A 22,318-nucleotide genomic window follows, 5' to 3' on the forward strand; every position below is an offset into this window, starting at 1 on the left:
TATATAAATGTGCAGTAAGTTTGTATAGTGTTGTATTGACATTCAGGCTGTCGGTTGATAGTCAGTTGCCAGTGTGTTGTTAAGAGAGAATATAATTATAACAGTCCAGTCTGAGGCTAATAAAGTGCAGTGCTGATATACTGTATGTAACATGATCGATTAAGAGTTCAAAAGTCTGATTGCTTGGGGGAAGAAGCTGTCATGAAGTCGGCTGGTGTGGGTCCTGATGCTGCGATACCGCCTGCCTGATGGTAGCAGTGAGAACAGCCCATGGCTCGGGTGGCTGGAGTCTCTGATGATCCTCAGAGCTTTTTTCACACACCGCCTGATATATATTTCCTGGAGGGAGGGAAGCTCACCTCCGATGATGTGTCTGGCAGTTCGCACTACCCTTTTCAGGGCTTTGCGGTTGAGGGCGGTGCTGTTGCCGTACCAGGCGGTGATGCAGCCAGTCAGGATGCTCTCTATAGTGCTGGTGTAGAACCGTGTGAGGATGTGGTGGTTCATTCCAAACTTCCTTAGCCGTCTCAGGAAGAAGAGGCGCTGGTGAGCTTTCTTCACAATGGCCTCAGTGTGGACGACCATGTGAGTTCCTCAGTGATGTCTTCCCTAAGCTGTCTGAGGTAAAGATCAAAGCTGGTGTCTTCATCAGACCACAGATAAAGAAGATCCTGGAGTGCAATGAATTCCCCAAGAAGCTCACTAGTAAGAGAAAGCGGCTTGGAACAGCTTTGTCGCAGTGGTGCGGGGCTTCCTGGGCAATCACAAGGCCGAAAACCATGTGGAGCTGGTTCAGACTCTGGTGAAGAACTACAGCACAATGGGCTGTAGGATGTCCCTCAAAGTCCATATCCTTGATCAATTCAAGGAGAACATGGGAGCGTACTCAGAGGAGCAAGGCAAGCACTTCCATCAGGATATACTGGATTTTGAACGCCGCTACCAAGGACAGTATAACGAGAACATGATGGGAGACTACATTTGGGGGCTGATTCATGAAAGTGATTAACAGTATAATCGTAAATCTCGAAAAACTACTCACTTCTAAATCTTTTGTAGTAATTTTTGTATTACTTTAGTATAAATACATGTTAATTTGGATTCATATGTTGTTTTTTTCTGACTTTATGTGAACAAAAAGACACAAATTCGTACATGGGTACATGTCAAAATATCACTGTCCTTGTCACAAACACAAAGTTTGGGGGGCCTGGGTAGCTCAGTGGTAAAAGACGCTGGCTACCACCCCTGGAGTTCGCTAGTTCGAATCCCAGGGCATGCTGAGTGACTCCAGCCAGGTCTCCTAAGCAACCAAATTGGCCCGGTTGCTAGGGAGGGTAGAGTCACATGGGGTAACCTCCTCGTGGTCGCTATAATGTGGTTCGTTCTCGGTGGGGCGCGTGGTGAGTTGAGCGCGGACGCCGCGGTGGATGGCGTGAAGCCTCCACACGCACTATGTCTCCGTGGCAACACGTTTGAGAGTGTAGGAAGACCAACAAATGTGCATCATTAACAAAAATGAATAGGATTTTTACTTCCCGAACCCGACTGTTGCGCACTATTGCACAACTTTCTGCCATATTCAATTCTGATTGGTCAGTGCCAAGTTAAGCAATTTAAAGGCAATGCTACCGAATACTAACAAAGTGTATGTAAACTTCTGACCCACTGGGAATGTGATGAAATGAAAGCTGAATTTTCATGAATTCATGAAAAAGCATTCTCTCTCCTATTATTCTGACATTTCACATTCTTAAAATAAAGCAGTGATCCTAACTGACCTACTGAAGACAGGAAATGTTTTCTACAATTAAATGTCAGGAATTGTGAAAAACTGAGTTTAAATGTATTTGGCTAAGGTCTATGTAAACTTCTGACTTCAACTATATATATATATATATATATATATATATATATATATATATATAACATTTGAGTTAACAGTGTCCAATAGAAACAAGATGACCCTTTTAACGGTTGTTTCTTGAGATATAGCACTTCATTAAAGTCTGTCACAGCTTACGCTTTGTCCATAACTAAATATAAATATATTTTTCCTTAGGAAAAAAATAATAATACTGTGTATGTGTATATAGGCTATATACTTTATAAACACTACTTTTAAAGCTTTGCAATTCTTCAATATAGTATGCTGAAGGAATGCATTACCTTAAAACACTAATTGTTTCATTGCGAAAGCACATTATTATTATTATTATTATTATTATTATTATTATTATTATTATTATGTCCTTAATTAGACTTTCTGAAACTGACAACACCAACCGCCAACTTTGATTTCTAATGTCCTCAGACTCTCCCATTTAACTGAATTCTGATTAAAAGAATATTACGGATTCAATACAAGTGAAGCTCAAACAACAGCATTTGTGGAATAATATTGATTACCACAAAAATTAATTTTGACTCGTACCTCCTTTTCTTAAAAAAAAAAAAAAAAAAAAAAGCAAAAATCGAAGTTACAGTGCGGCACTTACAATGGAAGTAAATGGGACCAATTTTGGAAGGTTTAAATAGCAGAAATATGAAGCTTGTAATTTTATAAAATACTTACATGAATTATTCTGTTAAAATTCATGTCTTATTTGAGCTGTAGAGTTTTAACATTTACGGATTGGCCCCATTCACTTCCATTATAAGTGCCTCAATGGGAAGCCAGTGCTTTTTTTGAAGAAGAAGATGATGATGAAGAAGAAAAGGAGGGGCAAGTCAAAATATATCTTTGTGTTAATCAACATTATGCCACAAATGCTGTCAATTGAGCTTAACTTTTTTTGAACCCGTAATATTCCTTTAAGGTTTTTGTATTTATCAGTCACATCCACTACGACAGTTACTTCAGATCGCCACCAGATGTCCTCATCACCCCACTACTTACCTGGGCAATCATCTACACCAGGGCTCTTCAACTGATGAAAACTTGGAGGGGGGAATAGTTTTTTCAGTATTAATCTTAGCTTTCACTTTCAGAGATAAATGTCTATTCTTCCATTTTCCCTATAAAGTATCATCCTATTCAGTGAGGAAAAAATTAGTCCTGCAAATATTGTGACTGCACACAATAGCCAGTGCAGGAGTTGATGCTGTTCGTGATTGAGATGGCTGACTCACAGCTGTACATACAGCCAAATATATGTAGATGTGTGTTTTTGATTACTCCTTTCAGATACAAAATGAATTCATTCAGCAGAGATGCCAGTGCTGGTGCCAGTGCTGTTTCCCAATGCTAACCAGGTAAATCTCCTAAACAAAACTCTATCTCTGAGGACGTAGGAGACATTTGTTGACATATTTAGAAACAATGTGTCATGATGGGTGTAAAATTTCGTTCTCTTTCTGCAGAGTCATGTGCCACTGTGGCTGCAGAGCACTCGTCTGTACCGGTGGCCTGAGGATGCTAAAGGCCTGTTACTGTGTTTACTAAGAGAAGAGAAATACATCATCCCTCCGCTGGGCAAAGAGCTAACACTCACCATTAAACCCCTATAATGGTGAATCACATTATATTTTGCTTAAAGGGATAGTTCACCCAAAAAAGATAATTCTCTCATCATTTACACAACCCTCATGCCGTTTCAAACTTGTATGACCTTCTTTCTACTGCAAAACACAAACAAAGATATTTTGATGGAGATATGATGTGAATATATCCATACAATGTAAGTCAATGTGGTCCAACACTTTCAAGCTCGATTACAATTCCTCACGTTTAACACATGCTTTCCACATGTACGTGAGGCAGTGCACGAGGAAGTGTAATCGAGCTTCAAATCACGATCGTGACAAATAGACTGCAGATCAAAGAATGTTCTGAATTTATAATGAAAATGGAATTACATTTTGTTCTATTCTCACCCAAAACCGATCATATCACTTCAGAAGACATGGATTAAACCACTGGAGTCTTATGGATTACTTTTATGCTGTTTTTAATGTCCTTTTTAGAGCTGAAGTGCTGGACTCCATTGACTTAGATTGTATGAATATATTCTCATCATACATTTATAAATATCTATAAAAATCATAAAATATATTTGTGTTCTGCAGGAAAAAGAAAGTCATTCAAGTTTGAGGCTGCATAAGGGTGAGTAAATGACGAGAAAATTATCATTTTTTTTCTATTTGTAACTATTCATATAAATAATATATGATGCCATTTTTAGGACCATTACTTTTTTTGGCTGTGACATTTTAATGACCACAAAGCACATTTTCGGTGCAATGCAAAAATTCTCATTACAGAAATGTAACCGGACATTTTACTTTTCTTTTTGTTTTTTTTTCCTCCCCAATTTGGAATGCCCAATTCCCAATGCGCTCTAATTCCTGGTGGTGGCATAGTAACCCACCTCAATCCGGGTGGCAGAGGACGAATCTCAGTTGCCTCCGCGTCTGAGACCGTCAATCCGCACATCTTATCACGTGGCTTGTTGAGTGCGTTACCGCGGAGACGTAGCGTGTGTGGAGGCTTCAAACTATTCTCTGCGGCATTCACGCACAACTCACCATGCACCCCACCGAGACCGAACCACATTATAGCGACCATGAGGAGATGAGTGGTGAATGATTTCCACCTGTGCTTAACACCTGTCTAGTGATTCAGTGAGGAGTGTTGGGGGCTTTTAAGGAGAGGAGACAGCGCCAGTGAAGAGAGAGAGCCCAGTTGAGAAGCTACATGTGTGTTGGACGTTGCCGTTTTCATTTATGTTGAAGCACCTTGAGTTGTGTGCATGTGAAGCTGTACCATTGAGCTTTGAAGCGAACGAGTGTTCTGTTGAATAAAAAGACATTCCTGTGTTGGAATCGCTGTCTCTCTCTTCCTCATTCCCTAAACTTCAGGATCTTGCTATATATGCTATATATTGTTATATATGTATATGTATGTGTGTGTGTGTGTGTGTGTGTGTGTGTGTGTGTGTGTGTGTGTGTGTATGTGTATATATATATATATATATATATATATACACTATATTGCCAAAAGTATTCGCTCATCTGCCTTTAGACGCATATGAACTTAAGTGACATCCCATTCTTAATCCATAGGGTTTAATATGACATCGGCCCACCCTTTGCAGCTATAACAGCTTCAACTCTTCTGGGAAGGCTTTCCACAAGGTTTAGGAGTGTGTTTATGGGAATTTTTGACCATTCTTCCAGAAGCGCATTTGTGAGGTCAGACACTGATGTTGGACGAGAAGGTCTGGCTCGCAGTCTTCGCTCTAATTCATCCCAAAGGTGCTCTATCGGGTTGAGGTCAGGACTCTGTGCAGGCCAGTCAAGTTCTTCCACACCAAACTCGCTCATCCATGTCTTTATGGACCTTGCTTTGTGCACTGGTGCGCAGTCATGTTGGAACAGGAAGGGGCCATCCCCAAACTGTTCCCACAAAGTTGGGAGCATGGAATTGTCCAAAATCTCTTGGTATGCTGAAGCATTCAGAGTTCCTTTCACTGGAACTAAGGGGCCAAGCCCAGCTCCTGAAAAACAACCCCACACCATAATCCCCCCCTCCACCAAACTTCACAGTTGGCACAATGCAGTCAGACAAGTACCGTTCTCCTGGCAACCGCCAAACCCAGACTCGTCCATCAGATTGCCAGATGGAGAAGCGTGATTCATCACTCCAGAGAACGCGTCTCAACTGCTCTAGAGTCCAGTGGCGGTGTGCTTTACACCACTGCATCCGACGCTTTGCATTGCACTTGGTGATGTATGGCTTGGATGCAGCTGCTCGGCCATGGAAACCCATTCCATGAAGCTCTCTACGCACTGTTCTTGAGCTAATCTGAAGGCCACATGAACTTTGGAGGTCTGTAGCGATTGACTCTGCAGAAAGTTGGCGACCTCTGCGCACTATGCACCTCAGCATCCGCAGATCCCGCTCTGTCATTTTATGTGGCCTACCACTTCGTGGCTGAGTTGCTGTCATTCCCAATCGCTTCCACTTTGTTATAATACCACTGACAGTTGACTGTGGAATATTTAGTAGCGAGGAAATTTCACGACTGGACTTGTTGCACAGGTGGCATCCTATCACAGTACCACGCTGGAATTCACTGAGCTCCTGAGAGTGGCCCATTCTTTCACAAATGTTCGTAGAAGCAGTCTGCAGGTGCTTCATTTTATACACCTGTGGCAATGGAAGTGATTGGAACACCTGAATTCAATTATTTGGATGGGTGAGCGAATACTTTTGGCAATATAGTGTATATACACACACACACACACACACACTGTGTATGTGTATATATATGTGTATGTGTGTGTGTGTGTGTGTGTGTGTGTGTGTGTATATATATATATATATATATATATATATATATATATATATAGTGTATATATAAATAAATTATATATATACACTGGCAGCCAAAAGTTTGGAATAATGTACAGATTTTGCTGTTTTGGAAGGAAATTGGTACATTAATTCACCAAAGTGGCATTCAACTGATCACAAAGTATAGTCCGAACATTACTGATGTAAAAAACAGCACCATCACTATTTGAAAAAAGTCATTTTTGATCAAATCTAGACAGGCCCCATTTCCAACAGCCATCACTCCAACACCTTATTCTTGAGTAATCATGCTAAATTGATAATTTGGTACTAGAAAATTTACTTGACATTATATCAAACACAGCTGAAAGCTATTTGGTTCGTCAAACGAGGCTTAACATTGTCTTTGTGTTTGTTTTTGAGTTGCCACAGTGTGCAATAGACTGGCATGTCTTAAGGTCAATATTAGGTCAAAAATGCCAAAAAAGAAACAGCTTTCTCTAGAAACTTGTCAGTTAATCATTGTTTTGAGGAATGAAGGCTATACAATGCTTGAAATTGCCAAAAAACTGAAGATTTCATACAAAGGTGTACACTACAGTCTTCAAAGACAATGGACAACTGGCTCTAACAAGGACAGAAAGAGATGTGGAAGGCCAGATATACAACTAAACAAGACGATAAGTACATCAGAGTCTCTAGTTTGAGAAATAGATGCCTCACATGTCCTCAGCTGACAGCTTCATTGAATTCTACCCGCTCAACACCAGTTTCATGTACAACAGTAAAGAGAAGACTCAGGGGTGCAGGCCTTATGGGAAGAATTGCAAAGTAAAAGCCACTTTTGAAACAGAAAAACAAAAAGAAAATGTTAGAGTGGGCAAAGAAACACAGACATTGGACAACAGATAATTGGAAAAGAGTGTTATGGATCTTAACCCCATTGAGCTTTTGTGGGATCCGCTAGACTGTAACGTGCGTGAGAAGTGCTCGACAAGACAGCCACATCTATGGCAAGTGCTACAGGAAGCGTGAGGTGAAATGTCACCTGAGTATCTGGACAAACTGACAGCTAGAATGCCAAATATCTGCAAAGCTGTCATTGCTGCACGTGGAGGATTTTTTTTATGAAAACTCTTTGAAGTGGTTTAATTTTTTCAAATTGTAATAGTAATATTTCAAATGATTAATGTCCTGACTATACATTGTGATCAGTTTTATGTCACTTTGGTGAATAAAAGTACCATTTTTTTTTCCATAAGAGCAAAATCTGTACATTATTCCAAACTTTTATATACACACACACACACACATGTATGTACATTTTACAATTCCACTAGTGTTTGGGACTAGATGTTACTAATATGCATGTGGATCTATGTATGATGTATAAGTTGCATACAGTGTATGTACTGTATATGTACACTTCTGGGCAAACAAATTGGGCCAATCCCAAAATGGCAAAACATTAGTTTTAATGGTTTCTACAACAAATCATTGGTCAGGAAATTAGCAAGAATTAAACAAAGGCACTCCTGGTGCACTTCTGTGCCACCATTTGCTCATTAACTTTTGCTGCAGTGAACTGTTTGGGGAAAAAGCTGGAAACAGGGAAATTCACTTACAGGTGCATCTCAATAAATTAGAATGTCATGGAAAAGTTCATTTATTTCAGTAATTCAACTCAAATTGTGAAACTCGTGTATTTAATAAATTCAATGCACACAGACTGAAGTAGTTTAAGTCTCTGGTTCTTTTAATTGTGATGATTTTGGCTCACATTTAACAAAAACCCACCAATTCACTATCTCAAAAAATTAGAATACATCATAAGACCAATAAAAAAAACATTTTTAGTGAATTGTTGGCCTTCTGGAAAGTATGTTCATTTACTGTATATGTACTCAATACTTGGTAGGGGCTCCTTTTGCTTTAATTACTGCCTCAATTCGGCGTGGCATGGAGGTGATCAGTTTGTGGCACTGCTGAGGTGGTATGGAAGCCCAAGTTTCTTTGACAGTGGCCTTCAGCTCATCTGCATTTTTTGGTCTCTTGTTTCTCATTTTCCTCTTGACAATACCCCATAGATTCTCTATGGGGTTCAGGTCTGGTGAGTTTGCTGGCCAGTCAAGCACACCAACACCATGGTCATTTAACCAACTTTTGGTGCTTTTGGCAGTGTGGGCAGGTGCCAAATCCTGCTGGAAAATGAAATCAGCATCTTTAAAAAGCTGGTCAGCAAAAGGAAGCATGAAGTGCTCCAAAATTTCTTGGTAAACGGGTGCAGTGACTTTGGTTTTCAAAAAACACAATGGACCAACACCAGCAGATGACATTGCACCCCAAATCATCACAGACTGTGGAAACTTAACACTGGACTTCAAGCAACTTGGGCTATGAGCTTCTCCACCCTTCCTCCAGACTCTAGGACCTTGGTTTCCAAATGAAATACAAAACTTGCTCTCATCTGAAAAGAGGACTTTGGAACACTGGGCAACAGTCCAGTTCTTCTTCTCCTTAGCCCAGGTAAGACGCCTCTGACGTTGTCTGTGGTTCAGGAGTGGCTTGACAAGAGGAATACGACAACTGTAGCCAAATTCCTTGACATGTCTGTGTGTGGTGGCTCTTGATGCCTTGACCCCAGCCTCAGTCCATTCCTTGTGAAGTTCACCCAAATTCTTGAATCGATTTTGCTTGACAATCATAAGGCTGCGGTTCTCTTGGTTGGTTGTGCATCTTTTTCTTCCACACTTTTTCCTTCCACTCAACTTTCTGTTAACATGCTTGGATACAGCACTCTGTGAACAGCCAGCTTCTTTGGCAATGAATGTTTGTGGCTTACCCTCCTTGTGAAGGGTGTCAATGATTGTCTTCTGGACAACTGTCAGATCAGCAGTCTTCCCCATGATTGTGTAGCCTAGTGAACCAAACTGAGAGACCATTTTGAAGGCTCAGGAAACCTTTGCAGGTGTTTTGAGTTGATTAGCTGATTGGCATGTCACCATATTCTAATTTGTTGAGATAGTGAATTGGTGGGTTTTTGTTAAATGTGAGCCAAAATCATCACAATTAAAAGAACCAAAGACTTAAACTACTTCAGTCTGTGTGCATTGAATTTATTTAATACACGAGTTTCACAATTTGAGTTGAATTACTGAAATAAATGAACTTTTCCACGACATTCTAATTTATTGAGATGCACCTGTATATAGTCTTCTTGTATACAAAGGTAAAATCATGATAATGATTAAATTGTTTGATATTAAATTCAAACTTACACATGTCTGGATGTACAACATTTTCCAAAAATATCTTCTGGTATTTTTTTTTTTCTTAAAAGTTTAGTCACTAGTTGGTGATCAGCCACATCTGATGCATCCCATCAAAGGCCTGATAACAAGCTCAGAAATGGAACTAGGAGTGATAGAGCAGGGAGACATCTATAATATGCAGTGTTGTGAGTCCCAAGGTAAAGGAGTGAGAAAATCTGCTCCAAAAAAAAAGTTAAATATCATGCAGGGGTTGCTGTCAGAAACCGCATAGCTGGTCTGTGTCAGGCCAACTGTAGCTATTCTGAAGTTTACAAGACCCTAAAGGCAGAGAAAATCCCTATTTCTCTATCATCTATTAAGAGAATAGCTCAACACTTTGAAACAACAGGTGATGTTGCCAGAAAGAAAGGATCTGGAAGGCCCAAAGCCTCTTCATGCAGGGATGACCACCTGCTGAAATGTACAGTTCTCAAAGACAGAAAAAAAAAAAGAAAAAAAAAAAGCATACGAAAACTGTCAGCAGAATTCAAGACCTCAGAAAACAAGACTCTTTTGAGAAGAACAGTAACCAGAAGGTTATCTAATGCAGGTTTTGAATTCTGCTGAGGTTTTTTAAAGGCTTTTTTTCCCCGTCTTGTTATCAGGCCTTGGATGGGCTGCACCAGGCATGACTAATCTTTTAAGAAAAAAAAAAATACCAGAAGATATTTTTGGAAAATGTTGTACATCCAGACATGTGTAAGTTTGAATTTAATATCAAACATTTTAATCATTATCATGATTTTACCTTTGTATTCAAGAAGACTATATAAGTGAATTTCTCTGTTTCCAGATTTTTCCCAAATAGTTCACTGCAGCAAAAGTTAATGAGCAAATGGTGGCACAGAAGTGCACCAGGAGTGCATTTGTTTAATTCTCGCTATAATAATATAATTGATATTGTGTAATGCAGTTTATACCCATAAACTGTACAAATGCAACTGTGTTTAAAACCCTGGGAAACAAGGGAGATTCATTTAAAGAAAAAATACTTTCTACTGTGTGTTTTATTGCTGTGTCCTTAATTTGATAATCTAAAAAAAAAAAAAATTGATTTATGTGGTAAGATCTGTTTTAACTGGTTTTATTCTAGTCAAAAATATGATGTAACATGATTAAATCAACCTGAATACATTAGGTCACACTAACAAAAATAATTTCAAGGGTTAGATAAGGTAGAAATATCTCCTTAAAGGGATAGTTCACTCAGAAAATGAAAATTCTCTCATTATTTAATCACCCTCATGCCATCCCAGATGTGTATGACTTTCTTCTGCTGAACACAAACGAAGATTTTTAGAAGAATATCTCAGCTCTGTTGGTCCATACAGTGCAAGTGAATGGTGGCCAGCACTTTGAAGCTCCAAAAAGCACATAAGGCAGCATAAAAGTAATCCATACTACTGCAGTGGTTTAATCCATGTCTTCTGAAGCAATTCGATAGGTGTGGGTGAGAAACAGGATCCACATTTTAGTCCTTTTTTTTTTTTTTTTGTGATTTGCATTTTTCATTCATATATCCATGAGGAGAATTTATAGTAAAAAAGGACTTAAACATTGACCTGTTTCTCACCCACACCTATTATGTCACTACTGAAGACATGCCACTTGTGTTGGATGGATTACTTTTATGCTGCCTTTCTGTGCTTTTTGGAGCTTCAAAGTTCTGGCACCATTTACTTGATTTGAATGTATGAACAGAGCTGAGATATTCTTCCAAAAATCTTTGTCTGTGTTCTGCAGAAGAAAGTAAGTCATATACATCTGGGATGGCATACAGAATGAGTAAATGATGAGAGAATTATAATTTTTGGGAAATCTATCGCTATTAGGTAATACTCTTTACAGTCTATTTGGAGGTTTGTAACTGTTTGTATGAAAGAGACACTTAAATGTTTTGGTGGCAGGAATGACATTTCAAACATTTTTTTAATAAAATGGCAGACACCATGCTAAGGTCTTGCTAAGGCAAAATTTCATAGCATTTTATGTGTCTTAAATACAGCGGTGTGTGTGTGTGTGTGTGTGTGTGTGTGTGTGTGTGTGTGTGTGTGTGTGTGTGTGTGTTCTGTTTTCTTCACACATCACATGGTGTATTTCATGACAGTGTTGTCTTCTTGGTAAACAAGTACAATAACTTTTGAAAAAGCTGTAAGGGGCTAAATTATTTGCTGTGTTTTTGTGCACATTTTTTAAAGAAAAAAAATACTAATAATTTTCGCACAATAAATAAATGATTATTTCACTCTTTGTTTAAATCACCATTGTAATAATTCATATTTTTATGGATTTTTTTAAAGTTAAGGATTGAAAGTCTGGGTCTGAAAAGGCATAAAAACACTCAAATCTATACACAAAATGTATTTGAAAAGTAACAAAAAACAAAAAAACAACGAAGGTATAGTAAAAAAAAATAATAATAATAATTATAAGACCGTTTTAATATGAGATAAAAAAAAAAAAAAAAAGACCAAACAAATCTGTTTAATAAAAATCACACCCTGGCACATATACGGTGTAATAAACAGTATACTGTACTTGTGGTATCATTTTTGTATTACCACTAGATGGCAGCAAAGACAAAGTACTGGTGCTGCGATTGAGGTTTTTTTTTTTTTTTTTTTTTTGGCAGAAGAAAATCCCGCCCCCTTTCCAAAGCCTTGACCAATAAGCGTTCGCCTAACTCGACGATTCATAAAAAGGTTTGAAGGAAATGTTTTGTTTTCGCATTGAATATTTCTTGCTTTTGTTCCCTTATCTTTGACAAGTCTTTTTACAGCGGGATCAAGCATTTCAGTCTAATTTATGGTGACAATCAATCGATTGTATGGGGATTCAGTAGTGTTCTTGAGGAATTTAGTCAGATTTAAACCGCCGATTTCTGACGACTGTGCATTCTAATATTCTCTCCCTTTTAGTTCCGCCTAACAAGAGCCAATCAGATCACACCCCTTGCCTCCGAACCAATCAGACCGCGCCTCTTCTTCGGACCCGACCAATCAGAGCAGAGACAGCACGGAGCTTCTTTTCGCAGCAGAAGTTGGGCTAAACAATGAACTGGCTGACCCGTTGCCTGGGCGAAGAGAGCGCTGCAGTGCACTCGACGTGGATAGGGGAGGGATGGTGATCATTAGGGTTGCCCAACAGTGTTGTTATCGTATTACAGAGGCGGGGGAAGCCACACTGGCAGTGCACATTGGAGTTCTGTTTTAAAACCAAATGCACAGTGTCTTTGAAGCGTTTCGGTTGAGATCAAGGCTGTGATCTTGGACAGACACTTGCAGCATGGGATTAGCGGCAGATTGCGCTCCACGTTTCCGCAAATCATGCAGTCACTGTCCATGTCCATGCAGCTCTCCCACTTTGCACACACACAGAGCACTGAAGCACATTTGAGGAATGGCTAGGATTCATCTACTGCTTTTGTCTCAGTCCCCATTTTAAGTTCTCTTATACTTGTCCCGCAGAACCGAACCGAACATGTTCTCAGTGCGGATCGTCACGGCTGATTATTACATGAGCAGCCCGATCAGAGAGCTGGACTTGTGTTACTCCGAATTCAGAGACAGCGATATGAAGAAAGTGCCCGTGGTTCGGATCTTTGGGGCCACACCAGCAGGTATGCGCACATGCATTTGTGTGTTAATGTTATTTTCAGGAAACATCACTTAACACAACCTTTGCTGATGCTTTAGATCTTGTGTGCAAGCCTAGCTTTCCTTTTGCCGTTTTCCATGGCTGTTATGATGGGTACATGTGTTAGGAAGTGAGGGAAGAAGAGTTTTGGTGTTCTGGTGTGGCGCCATGTTGTCAACACGGTCCGAGGGAATGTCCGACCGCCATGTGGACATGTTTACTCTGTCCATAAATCATTTGTGTTTGGCCATTTCTCGGTTATAGGATCACACAAACCAAACCCGTATCTAATTAAAGCAACAAATCACATCTGTGCTAGTTTGCATGTGTCTAATTACCTAATCATGTGATTGTGACACTGGCATGCGTTGCTGTTTTCTAAGGTTGCAGAGAGACAGACAGGGGTCACTGTTCTAGAATGCTGATATTATCAGTGTATCTGCTACATGCATGGATTTAAGCAATTAAAAGACCCCAGGAAAATCAAAATTTGTGACTATTAGTCCGTGTCTGTTAGCTCTGAGGCCATCTATTTGCTAGTGTCCTCCTAAAAAAAAATCTTACATTTATGATTGTCAATCCATAAGATTTGTAATCGAATTAATTACATAATGTGGCTATTAAAGGAATAGTTCACCTAAAAAAGAAAATTCTCATCATTTACTCACCCTGATGCCATCCCAGATGTGTATGACTTTCTTCTGTTGAACAAAGGTTTTTAGAAGAATATCTCAGCTCTGTTGGTCCATACAATGCAAGTGAATAGTGGCCAGAACTTTGAACCTCCAAAATGGACATAAAGGCAGCATAAAAGTAATCTATCCAACTCAAGTGCTTTAATCCATGTCTTTTGAAGTGACATGATGGATGTGGTTGAGAAACAGATCAATATTTTAAGTCGGCATGAAACAGAAGTTGCGACCGGCTTGCGTATTGCGACGTATTTCCGAGTGAAACGGCTTATCGAACAAGAAAAAAATGTGGGGCGGGGACATTTGTTTCCCCCTCCCCTTTTCTCCCCAATTTGGAATGCCCAGTTCCCAATGCGCTTTAAGTCCTCATGGTGGCGTAGTGACTCGCCTCAATCCGGGTGGCGGAGGACAAATCTCAGTTGCCTCCACGTCTGAGACTGTCAATCTGCGCATCTTATCACGTGGCTTGTTGAGCGCGTTACCGCGGAGACCTAGCACGTGTGGAGGCTTCACGCTATTCTCCGCGGCATCCACGCACAAATCACCACGCGCTCCACCGAGAGCGAGGCCACATTATAGCGACCATGAGGAGGGTAACCCAACGTGACTCTACCCACCCTAGCAACCGGGCTAATTGGTTGCTTAGGAAGCATGACTGGAGTCACACAGCACGCCCTGGATTCAAACATTTGACTCCAGGTGTGGTAGTCAGCGTCTTTACTTGCTGAGCTACCCAGGCCCCCGTAGGGCAGGGACTTGAGTTTATCCATCGGTTGTTGATTGGATTGTGAAAAGTGGGAGTTGCATAGCGGAATGGAGGCAGATGTGAATACGAGTTTTCAGGACACACACCTACCACAGTGCTGCTCAAGCCAGAGCTGGTTATCAGTGAAATTGAGCAGCTATCTCAACACCTTAATGATCAAACTGACAAAATAAATGCACAATCACATCACTGTCTTTTGTTATGATGAGGCTGTAGCCGTTAAAAAACAAGCGAGTAAAAGATAATATTTTAACGTTTTGAATCACACTACACTAAATATAAAGGGAAAAAAACACTTGCTCGTGCTGTGCATCCCAAGATAACTGCATTAAAAAATGTGAATAAACTCCAGAGACATCCGAAGCATTGTATTCAGTAGTGGTCACCTCAGCAATTCAGGCGTGAAATGTCTCGAACACATCCGCAAATTCGCCGTTATTCCTCCTCATTCTAAATATAAATTCAAGCCAGCTGGCCTGTAACCAAGAAAGTTTGGGTTAAGGAACAATAGTTTTGGAGGAAAACAGACAAAAATACTCTTATTTCATCTCTGCATTAGCTGCTTTGACAGCAGGTTTGTTTATACTCTTGAAGTGGCTGGGTTAAAACTGAGTACCAATTGCTAGAGCCTGACTGATATGGGATTTTTGAGACTGATACGATACTGATTTTAAGAGGGGCAAAATTCACCGATTACCGATATAGTGGTCGATATAGTTCATTTTTCAGCTGGTCTCACTTTCAGGTGAGACCACATATCGGTGGTATTCTTTTGACTGGATTTGCTAGATCCCTGGCTTATCATTGCTTTGCAGGTATTGCAGACAACAACATCACCATCTTTGGAGAAGTTGTCCCACACGTTAATGCCCATTCGCTGTCACTTTTCAGCCATCTGTAGGTGATAGAAGAAAGAACATTTTAAGCTGGGCATTTTTAAGATGGGTATTTTTTTTAAATGTAGAGATGTTAATTTTAACTGATCATATATTTTACGTATAAAATATTGATCTGAAAATTAACTTGTAACTATAGCTGTTAAAAAAATAAGTGCAGTGGAAAAATACAATATTTCCCTCTGAAATGTAGTGGAGTGGAAGTATAAAGTAATAGAAAATGCCATGGAAATACTAAAGTACAGGTACCTCTAAATTGTACTAAAGTACAGTTTTCTTGCTTAAAGGTGCAGTATGTAAGATTCAGAAACCCTTGTTATTAATGACATCTGTGGCCGTTAAGTGAACTGCAGCCAGCTACCTGTTGCTCGTCCTCACACTCCATAGGGACGTGAGCGAGTGAGCATCGACCAAAACAATGACGTAATGTACAAAGAGACTGAACGTGATTCACTGGCATCATGCTGACAGATGAGGTAGCATAATTAAAATTACAGTTATGATTGTTTTACTACAAACTTTGAGACTGTATATTATATTTGACTCTCCACTGCTGGAACAGGGCTAAAACTTTTGATTATGCGAGACCGTAGTTTGAAGTAATCAATTTTCTTTGCATGATACATTGACTGCATTTATACGATAGCCTATGTCGGCGTTAGCTAGCTAGCTAGCCAGCCAGATTTATCAATAGCTGTTAGCTAAATTTGGTGGATGATGACAGTAGCTGTTTATAAAATAGACTGTACATTATAAATATGTTGACACAATTCAGTATTAATGTGATTCCATCACAACTGTCATTTTGATGTATCGATGCACTATTGTTTTATAATAATAGAATGTATATATTTTCTGTATAACCAAGTAATCTTACACTAATGAATGGGTCTTTTTGCATTATCTTGAACATTGTCTAGCATTCATTTCATGTGTTGTTGTAGTTTAGCTAAAATTACACAGATCAATGCTTATGGCACTATATTTCACATGCTTTGTAGTTATGTAAGCTTACCTGTCCAATAAGAAGAACGCCAATTCAGGGTCGGTTTTGATCCCCAGAACCGAAGGTCCCTCCAGGAATCAAATGCCCTGCCAATGTCACTAGTTTTCGCTCGACCACGATCACGTTCCCTCTTAGCCAGATGGGATTCAGTAGATAAATGTTTTTTTATTTATTTATTTATTTTTGGCTTACTCGTAGTTTGTGTAGGAGTCGGTGTTGTGCTGCGAGCCGGCCGTTTGCTGGATTCCATCTCTAAGATAACGTTACCTAGTGTTGCAGTTTGTTGACGCTGTTGAATAGCGGAAGAGAAGCTATTACTGTCTGAGGCAAGACTCTCGGGATCGCGCATAAACGTCACATCCTTTGGATTTTCCCGGCAAAAGCGACCCACTCCCTTCACGTGAATATTACATGAAAATTGTTACATATTGCACCTTTAACATCATCGGCAGTATTTCGCTGTTAATGTTTTACAAATGTAGGGCTTTACTGGTTGTTTAGATCAGTGTTACTATCAGAAATAATTAATAATTATTTCTGTAGTTATTAATTAATATTTGAATTAATCAATTGAATCTAACTCATTAAAACCTCATATGGGGCTCCAGTAAATGAGTGTGGTTATTAGCAATAATTAATAATTGATTTTAATAATTAAAACATTAGTTAAAATTAACACTAGCTTATTGAGCATTCAAATTCATCAATCATCAAAGATAATTATCAATTATCAAAAATCAATAGAATATTAATAAGGATTAACATTGACGGGGCACCACCCTGGAATCAGGGACTAATAACCAGATAGTAAAACAGTCTCAATATTAGATTGTTTTCTTAGGAAAAATCGACATCCGAAGAATATCGATTTTCGGGAAAAAAAAAACAATGAATGAAGGTTTGAATCCGAGCACTGACAACCCATCAGCATGACACAGGCATATGCAAAACAAACCAAAACACTTCTCTTTGTAATATAAACAAAGTTTATTTATGCAGTAATATCAATTAATAATTAATACAATGCAGTCAATAAATGTCCGACTTACAACTACAAACTAAACAGTGATATGATTAGATATGGAAATAAAAATAATCCTATAACACATAAGGTGTGTGGGTGTGTGGTTAGTACGAGAGAGAGAGAGAGATGATTAAGTGACAGCCCTAAAGCCGATTTCGTGATAGTGGGAGAGAAAGCAGCTGTGTTTATCACTCAGAGACGCGGTGGACGGCTCGTAAAAGTCCCGCGTTATTTGACTCTTTAATGGATGAACTCAGTTGCTGTCTCACCCGTGATGGCGAAATTGCACAACAATCCAATTTGGTTGGACCACAATACAGCAAAACAAATTCGTGATAATTAATACCCTGAGTATTAATAGTGAGTGGACATGGTGGTCCGTAAACTGTACAAGCAAAAACCTTGAAACACAAGAATAACACACTATAATAGTCTATCTCTGCCCAGACGTAAACCTCTTACTTGAATCGCATGAGGACACAGGTAGAATGTGTTTTCCTCCGTCCTTTAACTCTGACCCGGTTCCTTGAGGCTCGGGTGATGACGGGGGCCGTTTCCTCGCGCTGTCGGCGGGTGGTACGGCTGTTGATTATCGGCGGGCTGGCGGAGAACTCAGAAATGTCGACTTGATTGAAGATGGAAGAGAAATCTTTAATCTCTTCACTTCTGTAGGCAAACGGATGAAGATGCGAATTGCTCGGCGGTCTTCTTCGGATCCGTTAGAGTGTTCGGTTGAATACAGAATAATCTCAACTCATCCAGCGAGATGGAGATTGTATGGCTACAGTTTCAAGTCGGACGTTACTTCCTTGTGCCATGAGGTTGCACCGGAGAGCAGCGAAGAGCTGCGTCCACACGCTGCAAACAAAGTTGCTGGAAGCCAATCTCGAAAGCATTTCAGAGGTATTTCAACTCCTGATGATGCCATGTTTGAGGGACATTCTGTTGTGTGCCTCATCCAATAGGAGTTGAGAGTTCGATCCTTTAGTGAGCAAGGCTTCATGGGATTTGTAGTCTTTTTTGGACTCCCTTTGTTTGATTTTGGCGCAATTTTTATCAGTAAGATTTACGACTTGGAATGTGGGGGCTTGAGTTAGGTTTTTACGATTGAAGGGGTACCAAACTGCGAATCCTGAACAAAACAGTTTGGTGAATACATGTTTACACACAAACTTCCACTCAGCTGACAAGGTATGAAAGTAGCTATGTGATAAGCTAGTTAGCTGTAAGCTCGTTGTCATGGAGAGTAAAGGATGGATGTTCTTTATTTACTTTCCAGCATTGCGTCTCACCAACTCAGTAACAACGTAGCATGAAATCAACACTCAACAGACACAATCCACCACCGCACCGTTGTCTGCTGAGCTGTAAAAAGATGCTCTGATGCTTACATTTCAATCTGCTACGTTACTGACTGCACAGACAAACTATAGCTGGCTAACATAGCAAACAGACATGAGTGACATGGTTGTCAGGGACAGGGTTAACATTATATTAGTTATATTGAAAAGGGAAAATGATGGGTTCATTGTTTATTAACTTTCCAGTATGTATTTCACAAACTAGTTAGCAACTTACCGTGAAGACACCGCTTAACTCCGCACTGTCTGCAGAACCACCGTCAGCTCTGTAAACAGTGGAGCCGGAGCGTGCTCTGCATGACAAACTACGTTATGACACTATTTCTAAATCACCCCAAGCATTGTTTTCTGCATTATATGTTCTGAAAAAAAAGTTTTCGTATCTGCGCATATCGGAAAACCTATACGCCGATATCGAGATATCTGTGAAAGGCTAATATCAGACGACCGATAAATCAGTCGGGCACTACCAATTGCATAAATTAGCAGAGCAGAGTCAGTCATTTCACTGGAAGGTCAAGTCATGATATTTTGATTAAAGATTACGAGGTCAAAAAAATATAGAAAAAAGAAAATATGCATGGACGAATCGTTCATAATAAGAGCAGTAAGATGCATTTGTAAAATAAATAGGGTCAGTTTTGATTTCATACTGACATTAAGTCCTTTTGTACTATAAATTCCCTTCCCTGCCCAGTAGGTGATGATATGCACGAAGAATGTGAGTCGCCAAAAAAACTCTTAAAAGGACTCAAATATTAATCTGTTTCTCACCCACACCTATAATATTTTTTCTGAAGACATGGATTTACTCCTGGAGTCTTGGATTTTTTAACGCTGCCTTTATACAGGAATGCTTTTTGGACCTTCAAAGTTCTGGTTACCATTCACTTGAATGGAACTACAGAGCTGAGATATTCTTCAAAATCTTTTAATTTGTGTTCTGCAGAAAAAAGAAAGTCAATCACATCTGGGATAGCATTAGGGTGAGTAAATGATGAGAGAATTTTCATTTTTGGGTGAACTCTCCCTTCAATCGTATTTATTACAATTTATTGCATTTATCAATATTTGCTGTGAAAAGTCCCAAAATAAAGATCATTCTAAATATATGATATTTTAATCATAATCTGAATATTATAATTATATTACATTATTGTGGCTGACAATTAAAGCATTGATTAGACAGTACACAAAGTGCATATTTTTTGGCCTACACTAGACAATAAACCATTTTCATTTGAGTCCGTCAATCTTTCACTTGACACGCACTATTTGCATGACTGAAGATTTTTGTGTAGTATGTACATATCAGAATCAGAATGAGCTTTATTGCCAAGTATGCTTACACATACAAGGAATTTGTCTTGGTGACCGGAGCTTCCAGTGTACAGCAATACAAAAACAGCAGCAAGACATAGATAAAAATAAAAAATAAAAAATAATTATACACATACGTACAGATGTGTCAGACGTATGCAGTTGGAGCATCTCACTTGAGTTGGGTCACGTTTCAGCATCTCGCGCCATTAACAAGTACCCTGTCTAGCGGCGACTGTAGACAGATGCCCCGGACCCATTTTGTGTTGCATGTGCTGGCGCTACTTCTGCCAACAAGACAAATAAACGATTTAGAACACTCACTTTAACGCGTCCATTGTAGACAGCCTGAAGCCATTGCGCCATGTCAAGGTGTAGATAGGGTGTCAGACGCCACATAGAGTTAAAGTAGATTGAAACTTTGAAAAATGCATTCTATTGTGCTCTGGCCAACTGTCTTTGAACACAAAAGCGCGTCAGTTGTATAAGGCTCAGCATTCATTTTGTGCCGCCTGCTCTTGTTTTATGAGGCGTGTTCGCTCAAGCTGAGGCTGCCCCCTGCTGACTGCGGAATGCAAAATCATCAAGGCTTATTACAGAATTAAGGGGGCATGATTAATTGTGTAAATTTTTTCAACATGTTACTTTTCACATAATTAATCACATTAATTTACGCTTTAAATTGACAGCCCTAGTTTAATGATAATTTTCAGTCTTTCTCTTCTGGCAAAATGGACTGGGACTCCCTGGCATATCCACATTTTAGTGCTTTACTTGTAGTCTGTTGATTTAGGGCTGTCACTATCGATTATTTTGGTAATCGAGTAATCTGAAAAATTATTTTATTAAATTATCAGATCGTATAAAGTTTTTGAGGTGAAGTCATGTTTGGCTAAAATGCATTAATCAGTCTAAGTTTTGATTTATTTTATGATTGAATAACAACACAAAACAATTGTGCAAACAATATCTAAAGCCAACAGACACCCAAAGCATATCTATAATATAAAAATGTGTATATTCTAGCTGACAGAGATTGGCTTCTCCATGTGTGCTCAACTTTTTAAATGCAAGACTAGTTCAACAAGATTTGTCGATTCGGCAATTTTGTAATCGAGGAATTTTTTGGAATTGAGGAATCGCATTAAATTGAGTAATCGTGAAAGCCCTATATTGATTCGTAAATAAGATGACGAGAGAACATGAATGTCCAAGACTATTGGTGAACATTTATTTCTTTGTGCTGAATCATTTAGTGGAGTTGTCAGGGTGGCGTGTTGTCACATGTTCAAACACAAACATCAAACTCTACGGTATTTTGGCACAAATCACCTGGTAATATGGCTAATACTAATAGTTTTTGGCCCAGTGTTTGTTCCATATGTTAGGCTGATTAATCACGCTTCTACTGCTGTCAGTCTTTGAATTTAGAGACATTATTTTTAGGCTTGAGATCAATGCCTTTTTCTTGCATTAATAATCAGAAAATTTCTCAGATGGTTATCGATCTATATCAAAAGTTTTTCAGATTTAAATGGGGCTACTCGTTGCACAATTGTCTTTGTCTCTTCATACATATTTCTCAACACAACTTTGGTAAAGTGTGAGCACCAGGGTAACTTAAAGGGTGGTGGCTCACTGCCGTGTCTGGCGGACGACATGGGATGTTCAAAAATTCGAGGCAGTTATTTTCTATGAAGGTATGCAGGGGCGCCTGCAGCTGTACGGCTGTACGCACTGTGCGTACATGAGCGCTCCGATAGTCACATGAATGCTACTCATATTCAATAAAATAAAACAAATGCTTATCTCAAAGTCACCAGAATTGAACTCTTTGGTGTTGTTTTTTGCACACCAGAAAATGTCCCGAGGGAGCATACCCCCGGATCCCCCTAGATATAAGGTTTATTAGGCAAATTTCTGTGCGTACCCTCAGATTAAATCCTGCAGGCGCCCCTGAAGGTATGCACACTATGAATGCTCCCAGCTACGACTCTGAAGGCTGCTC

The 22,318-nt window shown here is 39.4% G+C and overlaps 1 protein-coding gene across 2 annotated transcripts in view; it reads left to right on the forward strand.

Annotated features, from left to right (window-relative positions):
• Positions 1-12,651: 12,651 nt before the first annotated feature.
• The window catches only part of LOC127415765 (DNA polymerase zeta catalytic subunit-like), a 130,948-nt gene continuing 121,281 nt past the window's right edge, over positions 12,652-22,318 (forward strand). For both annotated transcript variants that reach the window (XM_051654656.1, XM_051654657.1), the window contains exon 1: positions 12,652-13,228. In XM_051654656.1, coding sequence (XP_051510616.1) covers positions 13,090-13,228 — 139 coding nt within the window. In that variant the 5' untranslated portion in view covers positions 12,652-13,089. The remainder of the gene's footprint in view (positions 13,229-22,318) is intronic.

This window comes from Myxocyprinus asiaticus, chromosome 25 (assembly GCF_019703515.2).
Source record: "Myxocyprinus asiaticus isolate MX2 ecotype Aquarium Trade chromosome 25, UBuf_Myxa_2, whole genome shotgun sequence".
In the NCBI taxonomy this organism is placed as follows: Eukaryota; Metazoa; Chordata; class Actinopteri; order Cypriniformes; family Catostomidae; genus Myxocyprinus; species Myxocyprinus asiaticus.